The sequence below is a fragment of the Pristiophorus japonicus genome, chromosome 19 (assembly GCF_044704955.1).
Source record: "Pristiophorus japonicus isolate sPriJap1 chromosome 19, sPriJap1.hap1, whole genome shotgun sequence".
In the NCBI taxonomy this organism is placed as follows: Eukaryota; Metazoa; Chordata; class Chondrichthyes; family Pristiophoridae; genus Pristiophorus; species Pristiophorus japonicus.
Genome location: NC_091995.1, coordinates 8923652 through 8946379, shown reverse-complemented (window position 1 = coordinate 8946379; position 22728 = coordinate 8923652). Strand labels below are relative to the sequence as shown.

General features: G+C 48.4%; 1 protein-coding gene across 1 annotated transcript in view; it reads right to left on the bottom strand.

The window, feature by feature from the left end:
- The window catches only part of prrt1 (proline-rich transmembrane protein 1), a 240311-nt gene that overhangs the window by 21485 nt on the left and 196098 nt on the right, over window positions 1–22728 (bottom strand). Inside the window, exons 2-3 of the mRNA XM_070862168.1 lie at window positions 10202–10494; window positions 7113–7292 (exon numbers count right to left, since the gene is read on the bottom strand). Coding sequence (XP_070718269.1) covers window positions 7113–7292; window positions 10202–10494 — 473 coding nt within the window. The remainder of the gene's footprint in view (window positions 1–7112; window positions 7293–10201; window positions 10495–22728) is intronic.

The following is a 22728-nucleotide window of genomic DNA, read 5'->3' as shown; positions in this document are numbered from 1 at the left end:
CGACCCCCTCACACTGACCCCTCACCGACCCCTCACACTGACCCCTCACACCGACCCCCTCACACTGACCCCTCACCGATCCCTCACACTGACCCCTCACACCGACCCCTCACACCGACCCCTCACACCGACCCCTCACACCGACACCTCACACCGACCCCTCACACCGACCCCCTCACACCGACCCCTCACCGATCCCTCACACTGACCCCTCACACCGACCCCTCACTCCGACCCCTCACACCGACCCCTCACCGATCCCTCACACTGACCCCTCACACCGACCCCTCACTCCGACCCCTCACACCGACCCCTCACCGATCCCTCACACCGACCCCTCACACCAACCCCTCACCGACCCCTCACCGACCCCTCACACCGTCTCCTCACACCGACCCCTCACACCAACCCCTCACCGACCCCTCACCGACCCCTCACACTGACTCCTCACACCGACCCCTCACCGATCCTTCACACTGACCCCGCACACCAACCCCTCACCGACCCCTCACACTGACCCCGCACACCAACCCCTCACCGATCCCTCACACCGACCCCTCACACCAACCCCTCACCGATCCCTCACACCGACCCCTCACACCGACCCCTCACACCAACCCCTTACCGATCCCTCACCAATCCCTCACACCGACCCCTCACACCAACCCCTCACCGATCCCTCACACCGACTCCTCACCGATCCCTCACACTGACCCCTCACACTGACCCCTCACACCAACCCCTCACCGATCCCTCACACCGACCCCTCACCGATCCCTCACACTGACCCCTCACACCGACCCCTCACACCGACCCCTCACCGATCCCTCACACCGACCCCTCACCGATCCCTCACACTGACCCCTCACACCGATACCTCACACTGACCCCTCACACCGACTCCTCACACCGACCCCTCACACCAACCCCTCACCGACCCCTCACCGACCCCTCACACTGACTCCTCACACCGACCCCTCACACCAACCCCTCACCGACCCCTCACCGACCCCTCACACTGACTCCTCACACTGACCCCTCACACCAACCTCTCACCGATCCCTCACACCGACCCCTCACCGATCCCTCACCGATCCCTCACACTGATCCCTCACACCGACCCCTCACACCGACCCCTCACACCGACCCCTCACCGATCCCTCACACCAACCCCTCACTGACCCCTCACACCTACCCCTCACACCGACCCCTCACCGATCCCTCACACCGACCCCTCACCGACCCCTCACACCGACCCCTCACACCGACCCCTCACACCGACCCCTCACACCGACCCCTCCCCGACCCCTCACACCAACCCCTCACACCGACCCCTCACACCAACCCCTCACCGACACCTCACACTGACCCCTCACCGATCCCTCACACCGACCCCTAACACCGACCCCTCACACCGACCCCTCACACCAACCCCTCACCGATCCCTCACACCGACCCCTCACACCGACCCCTCACACCGACCCCTCACCGACCCCTCACACCGACCCCTCACCGATCCCTCACACTGACCCCTCACCGATCCCTCACACCGACCCCTCACACCGACCCCTCACACCGACCCCTCACCGACCCCTCACACCGACCCCTCACCGATCCCTCACACCGACCCCTCACCGATCCCTCACACTGACCCCTCACACCGACTCCTCACACCGACCCCTCACCGACCCCTCACTGACCCCTCACCGACCCCTCACACTGACCCCTCACACCGACCCCTCACACCGACCCCTCACCGATCCCTCACAATGACCCCTCACCGATCCCTCACACTGACCCCTCACCGATCCCTCACACTGACCCCTCACCGATCCCTCACACCGACCCCTCACACCGACCCCTCACCGACCCCTCACACCGACCCCTCACCGACCCCTCACCGACCCCTCACTGACCCCTCACCGACCCCTCACACTGACCCCTCACACCGACCCCTCACCGACCCCTCACCGACCCCTCACTGACCCCTCACCGACCCCTCACACTGACCCCTCACACCGACCCCTCACCGATCCCTCACAATGACCCCTCACCGATCCCTCACACTGACCCCTCACCGATCCCTCACACTGACCCCTCACCGATCCCTCACACTGACCCCTCACCGATCCCTCACACTGACCCCTCACCGATCCCTCACACCGACCCCTCAAAGATCCCTCACACCGACCCCTCACCGATCCCTCACACTGACCCCTCACCGATCCCTCACACCGACCCCCTCACGCCGACCCCTCACCGATCCCTCACAATGACCCCTCACCGACCCCTCACACTGACCCCTCACCGATCCCTCACACCGATCCCTCACCGATCCCTCACACCGACCCCTCACCGATCCCTCACACTGACCCCTCACCGACCCCTCACACCGACCCCTCACACCGACCCCTCACCGACCCCTCACACCGACCCCTCACCGATCCCTCACACTGACCCCTCACCGATCCCTCACACCGACCCCTCACCGATCCCTCACACTGACCCTTCACCGATCCCTCACACCGACCCCTCACCGACCCCTCACCGATCCCTCACACCGACCCCTCACCGACCCCTCACACCAACCCCTCACACCGACCCCTCACACCGACCCCTCACACCGACCCCTCACCGATCCCTCACACCGACCCCTCACACCGACCCTTCACACCGACCCCTCACACCGACCCCTCACCGACCCCTCACACCGACCCCTCACACTGACCCCTCACACCGACCCCTCACCGACCCCTCACACTGACCCCTCACACCGACCCCTCACATCGACCCCTCACCGATCCCTCACACTGACCCCTCACCGATCCCTCACACTGACCCCTCACCGATCCCTCACACTGACCCCTCACCGATCCCTCACAATGACCTCTCACCGATCCCTCACACTGACCCCTCACCGATCCCTCACACCGACCCCTCTCCGATCCCTCACACCGACCCCTCTCCGATCCCTCACACTGACCCCTCACCGATCCCTCACACTGACCCCTCACCGATCCCTCACACTGACCCCTCACTGACCCCTCACACTGACCCCTCACCGACCCCTCACACTGACCCCTCACCGACCCCTCACACTGACCCCTCACCGATCCCTCACACTGACCCCTCACCGATCCCTCACAATGACCCCTCACTGACCCCTCACACTGACCCCTCACCGACCCCTCACACTGACCCCTCACTGACCCCTCACACTGACCCCTCACCGATCCCTCACACCGACCCCTCACCGACCCCTCACACTGACGCCTCACTGACCCCTCACACTGACCCCTCACCGACCCCTCACACCGATCACTCACACTGACCCCTCACACCGACCCCTCACCGACCCCTCACACTGACCCCTCACACTGACCCCTCACTGACCCCTCACACCGGCTGGGATGAGAGACTCGGCGCCTCAGGTCCTGCTGCTCAGCACCACGCGCATGGAACGTTTCCGGCCGGGACCGGGGAGGGGGGTGGGGAGAGCTGGGCTTGACCGGGGGCGGAGCTTGTCGCCTGTCGTTCAAAAAAAGTGCAATTCAAATAGTTACATCATTTTGTGTTTGATATCGCAGTTTAAGCAAGGAAGAAACCAATCTCTGCTTGAACTGTATGCTGTTTTTGCTGGGTTTATTTTAATGTACATAGCTTTGATTTTTGTAATTTGTTTGCCACAGTCAAGGCCAGTAACTTTGTTTGAAAATATATATTCAGGGAACTTTTTGTTTGATATCACAGTTTAAAGCCAGGAAGGAGCCATTCTCTGTTTGAATTGCATGCTGTTGTTTAATGTACATAACTTTGATTTTTGTTTGTTGATAAATTTGAATAAATATACAATTATATTTGTTTGATGATTTTATGAATTGTATGCAATATATAGTACATCCCTCACTATTCCCTCCTACTAGCCTTAGACCCCCTCACAGCCTTAATCCGGCTCTGCCTCTGAGAGTCCCTGCTCTGCTCAAAACCCCCAACATGGCTTCGGTTAAAGCGGTGAAATTCTGTCCAGAGACCAATTGAAACCTTCAGCCGTGTGACTCATGGTCACTGCCCAGGTAGTGTGAATACTGCCCAGGGATGGAGTATAAAAGTAGGGAAGTCCTGCTACACTCCACACCTGGAGTGCTGCGTACAGTTTCGGTCTCCTTATTTAAGGAAGGATATACTTGCATTGGAGGCTGTTCAGAGAAGGTTCACAATGTTGATTCCTGAGATGAGGGGGTTGTCAGATGAAAAAAGGTTGAGCAGGTTGGGCCTATACACATTGGAGTTTAGAAGAATGAGAGGTGATCTTACTGAAATATATAAGATACTGAGGGGGCTTGACAGGGTAGATGCAGAGAGGATGTTTCCCCTCGTGGGGGGAATCTCGAACTAGGAGATATAGTTTCAGAATAAGAGGCCGCCCATTTAAATCTGAGATGAGGAGGCACTTCTTCTCTCAGAGGGTTATAAATCTGTGGAATTCTCTGCCCCAGAGAGCTGTGGAGGCTGGGTCATTGAATATATTTAAGGTGGAGATAGACAGATTTTTGAGCGATAAGGGAGTGAAGGGTTATGGGGAGCGGGCAGGGAAGTGGAGCTGAGCCCAAGATCAGATCAGCCATGATCGTATTAAATGGCAGAGCAGGCTCGAGGGGTCAAATGGCCTACTCCTGCTCCTATTTCTGATGTTCTTATGAATCAGCAAAGGCTCTGGAACATGGGGTTAATCCTTTGTTGATGGAGCTCTGAGTTAAAAAGCTGCCTGCCAGCTATGTTTAACAAAATAAAACTATTATTCCTCTCGACTTCAGATTTTTAGTGGAGAGTCGCTCCGTACCAAGCTCTCACACCTCCGAGTGAGGCGGAGAGAGAGCTTAATGGCTGCAGAGTGGGTAACACAAGGGCCAGCGCTGGTGGCCGCAATGGGCGGTGCCAGAGAACACTGGGACATCGGTCGGCTACCAGCAATTCTGGAACGGTAAATGGTTGGTCTTTGCGTCCCATCAAGAGATGAGCAGAGGTCAGCTTCTACCTCTCAGCTCGCAATTCAGAGGATGAGCTAAGCAGGTCGCCCTCTGTTGGCCGGATGAGGAACAGCACTAGAGAAGGCCAGGGGCCAAATGGTCTTGGCTTGGCCAGTGCCAGCTGGGTCCATGGAGGGAGGAGAGAGCCAAATAATATCTGTTTTAAAGTAACGAGGGGACCAACGTCAATTAAAAATGTGCACGGTGGCTGGGTCACACAGAGTATTGAAGTTAAACTGAGGGGTTGGAGAGGAATTTTCCTCTTTTTCCCTTATTGGTCTTGGGTTCTTTTTATGCCTCTCACAGGAGATTACATGGCTGCCGGGGTAACAAAGGCTTGGCAGGCAAGCTCGAGCCTTCTTCATCAGCCACTAAAGGTCAGAGGTGTGAAACTGTCCTATGGGGGGAAGAGAGAGGAAGGAAATTCACAACTGCAAACTCATGTATACGCAAACGCACATCTGCACACACCCACAGACCGTGTTTGATTGCCTCAGGGAGCTGGGCTGTGAATAGTGTACTGGCTGTACAATATCTAGATGGGAGAGGGCTTGATGGACCAGATGGTTTGCATACACAACACACACATACACTTAACTATATATCTCCAACACATACCCATATATATATACACACTTATACATATACACATGTACACATATACAAACACACCCATATACACACACATCCATATACAAACACATCCATATACAAACACACCCATATACACACACATCCATATACACACACACACATTTACACACACACCCATATACACACACACCCACATACACAAACATACACACACACAGACTTACCTATATTTTTAAAAACACATACATATACACATACACAGATACAAACACACCCATATACACACACACACACACACACATATCTACATATCTAGAAACACACACCCATATACACATACACATTTACACACACACACACAGATATCATACACACACATACCTACTTCTCTACACAGACACATAAACACCACACACGCATACGTACAGATCTACACACCACACACACACATCACACACAGATGCCCATACAATCACCTACGTACAGAACTACACACACACACACCTACGTACAGATCTACACTTATACATATATACATACACCACACACAAAACACACACAGTTACCTACAGATCTACACACACGACACAGATACACTCACATACACATATACACACACCACACACACATACACACACATACCCATATACACATACCACACACACACACGTGTACCTACAGATTTACACACAACACATACACAAACACCACACACACAACACATACATACTTACCTACAGATCTACAAACATACATACACACATATACCCATATACACATACCACACACACATGTGCGTACCTACAGATTTACACACACCACATATACACACACAAACACCACACACACATACACACATATACATATCTACATATCTAGAAACACACACCCATATACACATACACATTTACACACACACAGATATCATACACATACACACTTACCTACAGATCTACACACACACACTCACACTTACTTACAGAGTTACACACATACATACACCACACACACACTTACCTACAGATCTGCACACACACACCACACACACATACACTTAACTACATATCTACACACACACCCATATACATACACACACATATACACACACCACACTCATATACTTACCTACATATCCATAACCACAGCAGCTTCACCATCAATGTGCCTTTTATGAAAGGAGTCTCACAATCAGCACCTTTCTTAAAGGGAAAGTCACATAGACAACACTCGATGGTGTGAAGTATCTAATACTGTATTCAAAACAGCTTCTATAATTTAATTACTGGTTCAGTTTGATATTAGTTGGGGTTATTGTAAATGTCACTTCATACAATGGCGAACCTCTTTCTTTACACGGGGACAATAATGACAAGACTCCTAAGTGTGAAAATTAATCTAAAATCAGACCCAGTCTGCGTTTCCTGTGCACATTTTTGGTACGCCTGCTGACAGGTTGCCCAGGACAGGAGACAAGGCAGCTTGGGCACTCACCTGTACAGCTTTGAATATGGCAAAAATCCCAGTTGGCCAGAAACAGCACACTGTGGTCAACACTGCGATGGGTAGATAATCGTGAGGGGGTCGTGGGAGGTTCACCATTGCGATAGAAGGTGGCATCTGCTGCCCACGTGATGTAATCCCATTGTTTCCGGGGAGATACGGCCCCATATTCTGAGGAGAAGAGAAGCTCAGTTTCAGATAATCAATATCACTTGAGGCAGTCAGTCCTTAGATGGAGGATCAGCTCAGGAAGCCCTGAAATTGCCGACCTCTCTCCCAATGGGTAATTAGTGATTGTAATCACTGTAAGGACAGGAGACAAGAAATCCACACCCTCTTTCCCAAAGAGCAATTGGCAATTCGAAGCACTTTAAGAGGCAGGAAATGTCGGCACTATTTCCCACTGGTGAATTGGTGATTCGAATCACTGTACAGACAGGAGCCTTGAAATTCCTCAGGGTGCAATCCTGGCAGTAATGACGAGATCACGCCCATCAGTTCCCTCCAGCACCAGTCCATCCACGGTTGGCAGGGTCAGTGGGAATACACCTCATTGGCATGGACAATAGGACACAACCCGCAGTACAGATACATCTCTGGTGCCTGCCCTCCCTATGTGCCTAGAAAATTCGCCACCTGTCGCCATGGAGATTCGGTTGACTCGGGGCCCCCCTCCCATCAATGGTGGAGCACAGGAGCGGATTAACCAGGGGGTGGATTAACCAGGGGGCGGATTAACCAGGGGTGGATTAACAGGGGGCGGATTAACCAGGGGGCGGATTAACCAGGGGGCGGATTTAGATTAACCAGGGGGGGATTAACCAAGGGGCGAATTAACCAAGGGGCAGATTAACCAGGGGGTGGATTAACCAGGGGAGTGGATTAACCAGGGGGGTGGATTAACCAGGGTGTTGATTAACCAAGAGGTGGATTAACCAAGGGGTGGATTAACCAGGGGAGTGGATTAACCAGGGGGCGGATTAACCAGGGGGTGGATTAACCAGCGGGTGGATTAGGGGCGGATTAACCAGGAGTGGATTAACCAGGGGGGGAATTAACCAGGGGGTGGATTAACCAGGGGGTGGATTAACCAGGGGGGGATTAACCAGGAGGGGGATTAACCAGGGGGTGTATTCAGCAGGGGTGGATTAACCAGAGGGTGGATTAACCAGAGGGTGGATTAACCAGGGGGCGGATTAACCAGGGGGCGGATTAACCCGGGACGGATTAACCAGGGGTAGATTAACCAGGAGTAGATTAACCAGGGGGTGGATTAACCAGGGGTAGATTAACCAGGGGGTGGATTAACCAGGGGGCGATTAACCAGGGGTTGGATTAACCAGGGGTAGATTAACCAGGGGGTGGATTAACCAGGGGTAGATTAACCAGGGGGTGGATTAACCAGGGGGTGGATTAACCAGGGGGGGATTAACCAGGAGGGGGATTAACCAGGGGGTGTATTCAGCAGGGGTGGATTAACCAGAGGGTGGATTAACCAGGGGGCGGATTAACCAGGGGGCGGATTAACCCGGGACGGATTAACCAGGGGTAGATTAACCAGGAGTAGATTAACCAGGGGGTGGATTAACCAGGGGTAGATTAACCAGGGGGTGGATTAACCAGGGGGCGATTAACCAGGGGTTGGATTAACCAGGGGTAGATTAACCAGGGGGTGGATTAACCAGGGGTAGATTAACCAGGGGGTGGATTAACCAGGGGGCGATTAACCAGGGGTTGGATTAACCAGGGGTAGATTAACCAGGGGGTGGATTAACCAGGGGTAGATTAACCAGGGGGTGGATTAACCAGGCGACAGCTGGGGCTGCAACCCCAGGCCCACCAAACAACATAAGCCCACCAAATAAATATAGAAAAAAATATCAGGCCTCCCAAATAGGCTGAATAGAATAAACAATAAGAGAGTAAAAACAAGACCGAGGAAAATATTATTTTATTATTACCAGAAGCAGAATATATGCCGACTTGATACAGAATATAGGCTTTCATTGTTGAATATACTGGCCCATGTTTTCATACTCAGAATCAGAATCATATATGTACTCTGAGTCAGGAGGTGCCAGGTTCAAACCCCACTCCGGGCTCTCCCTGCAAGAAGAGACCAGAGCCCTAGCTGGTAAACACCCAGCAGGATCGGTGGGTTTGGGTGGCCTCTCCCATCATCGTATGCGTTGTGCGAGCCTAGAAACCCCGATACCCCAAGTAATCAGGAAGGCAAATGGAATGTTGGCCTTTATTGCATGGGGGATGGAGTATAAAAGTCAGGAAGTCCTGCTACAACTGTACAGGGTATTGCTAAGACCTCACCTTGGTCTCCGAATTTAAGGAGGGATTTACTTGCATTGGAGGCTGTTCAGAGAAGGTTCATTAGGTTGATTCTGGAGATGAGGGGGTTGACTTATGAAGGCAGGTTGAGCCTCTACTTATTGGAGTTTAGAAAAATGAGAGGTGATCTTATTGTAACATATAAGATTCTGAGGGGGCTTGGCAGGGTAGATGCAGAGAGGATGTCTCCCCTCCTGGGGGAATCTAGAACTAGGGGGCATAGTCTCAGAATAATGGGTCACCCATTTAGAACTGAGATGAGGAGGAATATCTTCTCTCAGAGGGTCGTCAATCTGTGGAGTTCTCTGCCCCAGAAACCTGTGGAGGCTGGGTCACTGAATATATTTAAGTGCAGATAAACAGATATTTGAACGATAAGAGAGTGAAGGGTTATGGGGAGCGGGCAGAGAAGTGGAGTTGAGGTCAAGATCAGATCAGCCATGATTTTATTGAATGGCGGAGCAGGCTCGAGGGGCCAAATGGCCTACTCCTGCTCCTATTTCTTATGTTCTTATGAAGGCTTAACTCACTCTACTGTCTGGTGGAAAGATGGTTACGGCCTGGAAGGAGTGTTCATGTCATTTCAGTCAGCCGGTGAAATTTTCCAAGCTACTTCGCACTGTTCACCGTGGGAAGATATGAAGGCAACACTAACGCCATTGATCTTACAACAGTCAGTACCTGGGGCCTTTGCCTTGTCCCACTGTGTTACCCCTTCATACAAGAGTCATACTCACGTTTGCCATGGGATAGACCGGCACGTAAGCTGCACAGGGCTGGTACTGCATGGCGTAGCCTTGGTGCCCGTACCCTGCCGACCCCAATGGCCCCGCGGGGTGGTTTGCGGGTATGGCGTAGCCTTGAGACGAGCCGTTAAACTGAGTCTCCTGGACGAAGCCGTCTGTGCCCAGAGTAATTGCGGAAGGGTGCATTGGCATCGAGTAGCCTGGTGCCGTGCCGTTTGCTGATGCCTCCTGCACTGGGTAAGGCGGAGGTGACATTGCTGCTTGGTGCCCTCCATCCTGTAAGGCTTCAGGAGAAAACAAGTTTAGAGTTGATAGCCAAGGCTGCAGGGACATTCTGCTGTTCATTATCATCACACTAGACACGACCATCCCTTTAATATCACAGATTTTGATATTCCTTTATCGTTCAGCATTTGTCCCCTCCCTTTCCCACAGATGTGTACACCAGTGGCCCTCTCTCACCATGTTCAATGGGACATTCTTCGTGTGGTAGTCCAGACCAGGGGTGTCCATACTTTTTGTCTTCATTCAGCAACACAGGGTGTTGGCTGGGAGGAGTTACTGAGCCTGATAGTAAGAGCAAGCTGGACTAACATCAGTACAGATACATTCGGGAACAAAGGGTACCATCTAAGAGGAGTTATTGAAAGGAAGACTTGCATTTATATACTGCTCTCATGACCTTAGGACATCCCAAAGCACTTTACAGCCAATGAAGTACTTTTGAAGTGTAGTCACTGATGTAATGTAGGAAACATGGCAGCCAATTTGCAATGAAATAATCTGTTTCAGTGATGTTAGCTGTGGGATAAATATTGGCCAGGACACTTGGGAGAACTCACCTGCTTTGCTTCAAAATAGAGCCAAAGGAGAAGGCAGACAGGGCCTTAGTTTAACATCTACATTTGAAAGACGGCACTTCCAGCAGTGCAGCACTCCCTCAGTACTGCACTGGGAGTTTCAGCCTGGATTATGTGCTCATGTTTCTGGAGTGGGACTTGAACCCACAACGTTTTGATTAAGAGGTAGGAGTGTTACCCACTGAGCCACTGCTGACGCCTATAAACCCTACGCCCAGCGATTGCCAACACATGATTGGCAAAGCATTTCTCTGTTGTTAAGATAAAGTTGATCAGTCTTCAGTATCTGGTCTTTCAATCAGCCAATGAAAACACTTCCTGGAAAAAAAAACTTTATTCCACCCTCTAAAATAGATGACGGGAGCCAAGAAAGAAAGAAAAGAACTTGGGGTCGAAATTGATTTGATATCGCTGCCCGTTAAGACCGGCGGTGGGCGACTAAGGCCTACCGTCGACAGAGCGCGGCGTCCACGCCTCCATGGAGATTGAGTTCGGCATTGGTGGAGGTGCCCTCTAACGCCACCCGCGTGGTGATGTCACCCAGCGTGCAACACTCCCCTTGGCACCGCTGTCACGACACTGTGTTTCTATGGTGGCCTTCCCGGCAGGCATTCGTACCGCCTGCAAAAAATGGTGGGAACATAGCGGATCTCGGGCAGTTTTTCTCTTCATTTCTTTCAAGATTTATTTCCTAGTCGTACCAGTGGGGAAGCGTGTGCGTGGGTTGGAGAAGTTTTCGGTTTTTTTTCTTCGTGTTTTTCCGTCCTGACATTGACTCGGCCTCCTGAGCTCCCGCCCTCCCCCCCCCCGTCAGTGACCAAGGATGAGTGTGCAACGCCACTTTTAGCGCTGCTCCCTCACCTTTGGGCGCGAAAACTCAATTTGGCATTTTGAGGCTGCACCTAACGCCTGGCGCTAAAATTAGCACTCAGAGGGCAACGCCGTCTCAAAAATGGCCATAACCAATTTCGAGCCCCTGGTCATGCCTCTCAGGACAGTGTGACCCAAAGTGCTTCACATCTATTCTTGGGATGTGGGCATCACTGGCAAGGCCAGCATTTATTGCCCATCCCTAGTTGCCCTGAGAAGGTGGATGAGGGCTGCCTTCTTGAACCGGTGCAGTCCATGTGATGAAGCTTCTTGTTATTCTTTGTCGTAGTTTGATCCAACAGTTAAGAGTCAACCTCATCGGCGTGGGCCTGGAGTCACATACAGGCCAGACCGGGTGAGGACAGAGGTTTCTTTCCCTCAATTATATTAGTGGGCTAGGTGGGCTTTTGCAACAATCCAATTATTTCATGGCCACTTTTTTTTTTAATAGATACCAGCTTTTATTTCAAAAAGGTTTTAAAAAAAAAAAAGAATCCAAATTCCCAAGGTGGGATTTGAACCTGGAATGATTAGCCCAGGTCTCTGGGTTACCCGTCCAATAACATAACCACTACACTATTGTACTGGGCTGTCAACCTAATTATGGTCCTGATGTGGGTCTCAAACCGACAACCTACTGACTCGAAGTTGACAGTGCTGTCACCTGACCCAGGCTGACACTGAAGAGGGAGGTAGGCAAAAGGGCTAATTCATCAGAGGTGAGGGGTTGAGAAAGATCTGATACATTATAATGGTAGAAAATAATTATATGGAATTAAAATATTTTTTTTAAATGTAAAAGGAGGATTGTGAATGACGGAGAAATGGTGTGTGGAAGAAGTGATCGTGTGATCAGCGATTTTAACCTGACGTACCTGGTTCTGAACGGAGTGGCTTTGGGTCAGACACCCGTTTTACACTCCGTCCAATTTTACGCTTCTGTGACTTCAAAGCAGGGGTGAAAAACAGGCATGTGATGGAAATTCACCTAATTTCCACCGGTTGGGTTAGGTTAAAACGAGGCCACAATCTGTGCTTCGTAAAATAAAACTGAAGTGGAACTGTGTTACTTGGTTTCCTGAAGCCAATAAAAACACTCTGGATATTTGAGTATCTGTATTATTGGGATATTAGTGTCTGTTTCAGCCTGATGGTGCACGAGCTAAAAGCAAAGCAAAATTGGTGAGCCCAGGGAGACAGGAATTTCCCAGGATCCGCCACCAAAAAATAAGGGTTAAAAAAATGTTCTGATTGAGGGCGGTTTTAATTTGAATGTTGATTTCCGCAGCAAGGCTAAATTGTCAGAGAGTAGCCTCTGTCGAAAGCAGTTCTGCACGCTGAGGTGTGCACAGTAAGGGCAGGACATTAATGCAGCCCTGGAATTGCTGCATTCACTCAAAGCTGGCATTCATTTAAATATCATCTAGTTACGTAACTTTTAGAAAACCACGTGGTTTGATTCAGCCAAAGGGTGTAGAGTCTGTTCCTCCTGAATTCCCACAGGTTCTGTTTGTTGGCTTAGATTGGGTGTTACTATCCGCAATGAAACAGTCTCTGTTCTTCATTCTGTCCTACTTAGCACAGAAACTCTTCCAGGACTGGCGAAGTTGCAAGGAAACTACTGAGAGGGAAAATAAAATCACAATCTGTGCACTGCAATTGGCAGCAGTCATCTCAGAGCCAGTAAGTAACAACTTGCATTTATACAATGCCTTTAACGTAGTAAAACATCCCAAGGTGCTTCACGAGAGAGATTATCAAAGAAAATTTGACACCAAACCACATATTAGGACATTTGACCGAAACTTTGGTTAAAGAGGGAGGTTTTAAAGAGCGTCTTAAAAGGAAGAAAGAGGGGTAGAGAGGCGGAGAGGTTTAGGGAGGGCGTTCCAGAGCTTGGGGCCCATGCAGCTGAAGGCACAGCCACCGATGGGGGGGGTGTTAAAATCGGCGAACGGTGAGATCTTGAAGGCTTGTAGGACTAGAGGAGGTTACAGAGATAGGGAGGGAGTGAGGTAATGGAGGGATTAGAACACGAGGATAACAACTGTAAAATGAAGGCGGCAATGACCCCATCAGCTAGGGGTCGGCAACTCTGGTTGGATGTAATCTTAGAGGTTTCATCACATGACCTCCCATCGCCCTGCCATTGGACAGCCTACACGTCCTTGCGCCTGGCACCCCGACTTCACACGGCCAATTGAATGATTCTTGACTGTCAGTCAAATAACCTTTATTCCCCTCTTGCAATATTTTTACAACTAATGAACTAAAGTGTTCAAAGAAAATTGAAAACAAAAGCACATTTTTTTAACGCTCCTATTATTTTTCTCGTGGAGTTTCGCTCGCAGTAGATGAATCTTTCATTCTTGGAGACCCCAGGACAATCCTGCAGCATTGGCAACACTACCATCATCTGGTAAATAATACCGACCAGAGCTCTTTCAACGAGGATATCATGCCTCCCACAGTGCACACACACACACACACACACACACACACAAGCATGTACACACACATAAACACACACTCATATACACATGCACACATACATATACACACATATATACACATACATATAATCATGTCATGCATGTATACACACATATACACATTCATACACACACACACATGCACACAAGCATGTACACACATGTATACATACACATGCACACACAAATACACTAGCACACATACATATACACATACACACCAGCATGTACATGCATGTATACACACACACATATGCACACATATACACATGCACCCATACATATACACACACATGCACACAAGCATGTACACGCATGAATACACACACATACGCACATATCTACATGCACGCACATACATTTACATACATATACACACATGTATACACATGCATGCACACAAGCATGTACACACACATATACACACACATATACAAGTGCACACACTTATGTATAATATATACACACATATATACAGCAAAATTCTAAAAGGACAGAGGGTATTAAAAAAACAAGCCTGAAGGCTTTGTGTCTTAATGCAAGGAGTATCCGCAATAAGGTGGATGAATTAACTGTACAAATAGATGTTAACAAATATGATGTGATTGGGATTACGGAGACGTGGCTCCAGGATGATCAGGGCTGGGAACTCAACATCCAGGGGTATTCAACAATCAGGAAGGATAGAATAAAAGGAAAAGGAGGTGGGGTAGCATTGCTGGTTAAGGAGGGAGATTAAGGCAATAGTTAGGAAGGACATTAGCTTGGATGATGTGGAATCTATATGGGTAGAGCTGCAGAACACCAAAGGGCAAAAAACGTTAGTGGGAGTTGTGTACAGACCTCCAAACAGTAGTAGTGATGTTGGGGAGGGCATCAAACATGAAATTAGGGGTGCGTGCAATAAAGGTGCAGCAGTTATAATGGGTGACTTTAATATGCCAATAGATTGGGCTAACCAAACTGGAAGCAATACGGTGGAGGAGGATTTCCTGGAGTGCATAAGGGATGGTTTTTTTAGACCAATATGTCGAGGAACCAACTAGGGGGGAGGCCATCTTAGGATGGGTGTTATGTAATGAGAGAGGATTAATTAGCAATCTCGTTGTGCGAGGCCCTTTGGGGAAGAGTGACCATAATATGGTGGAATTCTGCATTGGGATGGAGAATGAAACAGTTAATTCAGAGACCATGGTCCAGAACTTAAAGAAGGCTAACTTTGAAAGTATGAGGCGTGAATTAGCTGGGATGGATTGGCGAATGATACTTAAGGGGTTGACTGTGGATGGGCAATGGCAGACATTTAGAGACCGCATGGATGAACTACAACAATTGTACATTCCTGTCTGGCATAAAAATAAAAAAGGGAAGGTGGCTCAACCGTGGCTATCAAGGGAAATCAGGGATAGTATTAAAGCCAAGGAAGTGGCATACAAATTGGCCAGAAATAGCAGCGAACCTGGGGACTGTGAGAAATTTAGAACTCAGCAGAGGAGGACAAAGGGTTTCATTAGGGCAGGGAAAATGGAGTATGAGAAGAAGCTTGCAGGGAACATTAAGACGGATTGCAAAAGTTTCTATAGATATGTAAAGAGAAAAAGGTTAGTAAAGACAAACGTAGGTCCCCTGCAGTCAGAATCAGGGGAAGTCATAACGGGGAACAAAGAAATGGCGGACCAATTGAACAAGTACTTTGGTTCGGTATTCACGAAGGAGGACACGAACAACCTTCCGGTTATAAAAGGGGTCGAGGGGTCTAGTAAGGAGGGGGAACTGAGGGAAATCCTTATTAGCCGGGAAATTGTGTTGGGGAAATTGATGGGATTGAAGGCCGATAAATCCCCAGGGCCTGATGGACTGCATCCCAGAGTACTTAAGGAGGTGGCCTTGGAAATAGTGGATGCGTTGACAGTCATTTTCCAACATTCCATTGACTCTGGATCAGTTCCTATAGAGTGGAGGGTAGCCAATGTAACCCCACTTTTTAAAAAAGGAGGGAGAGAGAAAACAGGGAATTATAGACCGGTCAGCCTGACATCGGTAGTGGGTAAAATGATGGAATCAATTATTAAGGATGTCATAGCAGTGCATTTGGAAAGAGGTGACATGATAGGTCCAAGACAGCATGGATTTGTGAAAGGGAAATCATGCTTGACAAATCTTCTGGAATTTTTTGAGGATGTTTCCAGTAGAGTGGACAAGGGAGAACCAGTTGATGTGGTATATTTGGACTTTCAGAAGGCGTTCGACAAGGTCCCACACAAGAGATTGATGTGCAAAGTTAGAGCACATGGGATTGGGGGTAGTGTACTGACATGGATTGAGAACTGGTTGTCAGACAGGAAGCAAAGAGTAGGAGTAAATGTGTACTTTTCAAAATGGCAGGCAGTGACTAGTGGGATACCGCAAGGTTCTGTGCTGGGGCCCCAGCTGTTTACACTGTACATTAATGATTTAGATGAGGGGATTAAATGTAGTATCTCCAAATTTGCGGATGACACTAAGTTGGGTGGCAGTGTGAGCTGCGAGGAGGATGCTGTGAGGCTGCAGAGCGACTTGGATAGGTTAGGTGAGTGGGCAAATGCATGGCAGATGAAGTATAATGTGGATAAATGTGAGGTTATCCACTTTGGTGGTAAAAACAGAGAGACAGACTATTATCTGAATGGTGACAGATTAGGAAAAGGGGAGGTGCAAAGAGACCTGGGTGTCATCGTACATCAGTCATTGAAGGTTGGCATGCAGGTGCAGCAGGCGGTTAAGGAAGCAAATGGCATGTTGGCCTTCATAGCAAGGGGATTTGAGTACAGGGGCAGGGAGGTGTTGCTACAATTGTACAGGGCCTTGGTGAGGCCACACCTGGAGTATTGTGTACAGTTTTGGTCTCCTAACCTGAGGAAGGACATTATTGCTATTGAGGGAGTGCAGCGAAGGTTCACCAGACTGATTCCCGGGATGGCGGGACTGACCTATCAAGAAAGACTGGATCAACTGGGCTTGTATTCACTGGAGTTCAGAAGAATGAGAGGGGACCTCATAGAAACATTTAAAATTCTGACGGGGTTAGACAGGTTAGATGCAGGAAGAATGTTCCCAATGTTGGGGAAGTCCAGAACCAGAGGTCACAGTCTAAGGATAAGGGGTAAGCCATTTAGGACCGAGATGCGGAGGAACTTCTTCACCCAGAGAGTGGTGAACCTGTAGAATTCTCTACCACAGAAAGTTGTTGAGGCCAATTCACTAAATATATTCAAAAAGGAGTTAGATGAGGTCCTTACTACTAGGGGGATCAAGGGGTACGGCGAGAAAGCAGGAATCGGGTACTGAAGTTGAATGTTCAGCCATGAACTCATTGAATGGCGGTGCAGGCTAGAAGGGCCGAATGGCCTACTCCTGCACCTTGTTTCTATGTTTCTATGTTTCTATGTACACAGACACACACATACACACAGCTCCACTAGTCAGGAAATACTCACAGCTCCATCAATGAAGAATTTCCACCTGTACAGCCTTTTCAACTACGCACACACATGTGCATGCATGCATATATATACAAACATATACACACACATGTATACACACACACATATATGCACATGTACACACATACACATGCATACAAACACACAGCTCCACACAGCCTAATCACTGAGCAAAAGCTTACATACAGCCCATCAGACAGGGAACTCTCCCACGTAACCCCATCAATCAGAGAACACCTTCACATAGTCCCATTGATGAAGGAATGTCCCAGGCACAACATTAAATAACCAGTAAACGCTCTTGCCTACAATTACAAACATGTTTGGTTGTATATATTCTATTTAAAATCTGACTAACTGATAGAACTACAGTGTTTCCTATACCTTTTTTGCTGGGGTTGGGGTGATGACTCTCTGCTTGCATTGTTTCAGGTGAAGCTGTGACATTCATCATTCCCCAGGTGTATGGTTCAGTGTGCCAGTCACCTGCACAGCCTGTCTCAACAGGACCCAGTGGCTGTTGGAATCACCTTAGAAGTGGGCATGCAACAGGCATGGCTGAAATTGGAAGCACGGCGCATGGTATAGCAAGCTGGGGTCGCACTCTTGCAGCAAAAGAATGACTCATCTCTGCTCAACCCCTCCACGGGGTGCTGGTAGTTTACTGAGTGCAGGAAGAGTCACGTGGGTTAACCCTCATCCTACCCTTTTGTGGGTCAGCCGAGCCTTGGAGTTCAAACAAGAGCACTAGACAGGTCCACATTATAGATAGTTAGTTAGTTAGTTAGTTAGTTAGTTAGATAGATAGATAGATAGATAGATAGATAGATAGATAGATAGATAGATAGATAGATAGATAGATAGATAGATAGATAGATAGAACATACAGACAAACTGAAGGATAGATGGATAGACAGGCAGACAGACAGATAGATAGACAGATAGATAGATAGATAGAGGAATAGACAGAGAAATAGACATATAGAGAGAGATACATGGATAGACAAACAGACAGGCAGGCAGGCAGATAGATAGACAGACAGACAGATAGACAGAGGGATAGACAGATAGAGAGATAGATGGATAGACAGACAAACAGGTAGGCAGATAGACAGACAGATATAGATAGACAGGCAGATATAAATAGACAGACAGACAGTTATATATATATATAGACAGACAGACAGAAAGACATAGATAGATAGACAGGCAGATATAGAAAAAGAGACAGACAGACAGACAAACAGAGGGATAGACAGATAGAGAGAGATACATGGATAGACAGACAGACAGGCAGGCAGGCAGATAGATAGATAAACAGATAGACAGACAGACAGAGGGATAGTCAGATAGAGAGTGATTGATGGATAGACAGACAAGCAGGCAGATAGATAGATAGATAGACAGACAGATGTAAATAGATAGACGGAGAGATAGACAGACAGACACAGACAGATAGATAGACAGACAGATGTAAATAGATAGACGGAGAGATAGACAGACAGACAGACAGATAGATAGATAGATAGATAGATAGATAGATAGACAGACAGATATATGAAGGAGAGAAAGACAGACACATATATATATAGACCGAGTAAGAAACAATTAAATACTCCTGTTATAGTTTGGAGTTGGACAAACAATTCTCAGGTAGATAATAAATCTCCAAACTCGAACACAGGAAGAGTGAATGTGACCAAGATAAATAAGCGTGAAGGAAAACAGGTCTGTCCTTCGCAGAGCGGTTTGAGGGCAGGATTAGCTATGTGAGTGGGTCTGATCATGGCTGCAGAATAAGTCAGTCTCTGGTTTTAAACAGACTATTGCATTCATTGAGGCTCTTGGCTGACGTGCTTCATTCCAATGCGATTTTCTCAAGGCCGTATCGCGCAGTCAGCGACCGGCATTCTCATTATTCACATATACAACTGCAGGAGGGCAATTTACGCACTGTTCAAATGGTATATCTGTAGATAGGGACTGGCAGGGATAGACGGTCAGAGACAGGCAGACAGACAAAGACAGAGAGTCCAACAGGGAGCACAGATATACATAGGAGATAGGCAGATAAACAGATACACCCTGCGAGACATATATTGACTAACGCACATATAAACAGAGATAAACGGAGGTAGATGGACAGGGACATATTTATACAAATGTAAATCGAAGATAAACAGATACACACCCACACAGGCATTTACAGATACACAGAATGTGTCATAAACAAATAACTTGCATTTCACATCCTCAGGCTGTCCAAAAGTGCTTCACAGCTAATGAATTATTTTTGCAAAGTGCGGCCTTTGTTGGTACACAGAGAGGTTCCATGAACAACCAGGGGATGAAGGACCACTTCATTGGTTTCTGGCGGTGCTGGTTGAGGGATGATTCTTGGTGAGGACACCAGGGAAACACCCTGCTCTTCTTCAAGGGGGCTATGGATTCCTTTACATCTGCCCGGACAGGCAGACAGGGCCTCGAGTTAACATCTCATCCAAAAAGCGGACGCCTCAGCACTGAGCTAAATGCCAATTTGGATGATATATGTAAGCTCAAGTACTGGAACGGGCCTTGAACCCACAACCTCAGGCTTAGAGCTAAGAGCACAACCAACTGAGCCTACCTGACCCCACTTCCACACTTCTTAATATTCCAAATCTAACTTCCTAATATTCCCTCTCTGCACTCTCCAATATTCCCACTCCGCACAACAACAACAACTTGTATTTATATAGCGCCTTTAACGTAGTGAAACATCTCAAGGTGCTTCACAGGAGTATTATGAGATTAAAAAAACTTGACCCCCGAGCCACATAAGGAGAAATTAGGGCAGGTGACCAAAAGTTTGGACAAAGAGGGAGGTTTTAAGGAGCGTCTTGAAAGAGGATAGAGAGGTGGAGAGGCAGAGAGGTTTAGGAAGGGAGTTCCAGAGCTTGGGGCCCAGGCAACAGAAGGCACGGCCACCGATGGTGGAGCGATTATAATCAGGGATGCTCAAGAGGGCAGAATTAGAGGAGCGCAGACATCTCGGGGGGGTTGTGGGGCTGGAGGAGGTTACAGAGATAGGGAGGGGGGGCGAGGCCATGGAGGGATTTGTAAACAAGGATGAGAATTTTAAATCGAGGCATTGCTTAACCAGGAGCCAATGTAGGTCAGCGAGCACAGGGGTGATGGGTAAGCGGGACTTGGTGCGAGGTAGGACATGGGCTGCCAAGTTCTGTATCACCTCTAGTTTACATAGGGTAGAATGTGGAAGGCCAGCCAGGAGTGTGTTGGAATGGTCAAGTCTAGAGGTAACGAAGGCATGGATGAGGGTTTCAGCAGCGGATGAGCTGAGGCAAGGGCGAAGACGGGCGATGCAACGGAGGCGGAAATAGGTGGTCTTAGTTATGCCGCGGATATGTGGTCGAAAGCTCATTTCAGGCTCAAATATGACACCAAGGTTGTGAACAGTCTGGGTCAGCCTCAGACAGAAGTTGGGGAGAGGGATGGAGTCAGTGACCACGGGATGCAGTTTGTGGCGGGGACTGAAAACAATGGTTTTGTTCTTCCCAATATTCAATTGGAGAAAATTTCTGCTCATCCAGAACTGGTGTTGAATAAGCAGTCTGACAATTTAAAGACTGAGGAGGGGTCGAGAGAAGCGATAGCGAGCTATAGCTGGGTGTCATCAGCGTACATGTGGAAACATTCCCACTCTACACTTCATAATATTCCAAAACTAACTTCTTAATATTCCCACTCCACATTTCCAAATATTCCCACTCTCCGCCTCATAATATTCCAGCTCTAACTTCCGAACATTCTCACTCTACACTTCCCAATATTCCAGCCCTAACTTCCTAACATTCTCACTCTACACTTCCCAATATTCCAGCTCTAACTTCCTAACATTCTCACTCTACACTTCCCAATATTCCAGCTCTAACTTCCTAACATTCTCACTCTACACTTCCCAATATTCCAGCTCTAACTTCCTAACATTCTCACTCTACACTTCCCAATAATCCAGCTCTAACTTCCTAACATTCTCACTCTACACTTCCCAATATTCAAGCCCTAACTTCCTAACATTCTCACTCTACACTTCCCAATATTCCAGCCCTAACTTCCTAACATTCTCACTCTACACTTCCCAATATTCAAGCCCTAACTTCCTAACATTCTCACTCTACACTTCCCAATATTCCAGCCCTAACTTCCTAACATTCTCACTCTACACTTCCCAATATTCAAGCCCTAACTTCCTAACATTCTCACTCTACACTTCCCAATATTCCAGCTCTAACTTCCTAACATTCTCACTCTACACTTCCCAGTATTCCAGCTCTAACTTCCTAATATTCCCACACCACACTTCAGAATACCCAGCTCTACCTTCCTGCCGCTGTATGACACAGTGCCTCACTCCAATGAACAAAACGCCTCAGGGTGCCCTGTTATTGTCACTTTAAATTTGCCTCACATAAAAAAAACCTGACAATAATTGAAAAGCGGTGTTGTAAGATGATTTCACTCCAACGTGACGTCCTTCTCCTTTGAGAGACATTCAGGACAGGATGAACCACTTCAAAGTAAGTGGGTGTGAAATCAGTCTGTCTCTTTCTCTCTCCGCACTGCCTGCTCGTGTGATTTTAATTACACCGTCTTTCCAGGGGGAACTACAATCATTTGTATCTGACAGGCGTTGGAAGAAAATGATTCTATGCTGCACAATGCCAGCAAAGAAAGGTTCATGTTAAAAAGTGACTGTAGGCAAAAATTAACACTACACTGTTGGTCGTGATTAGTGAAGGTACAACTGGGAT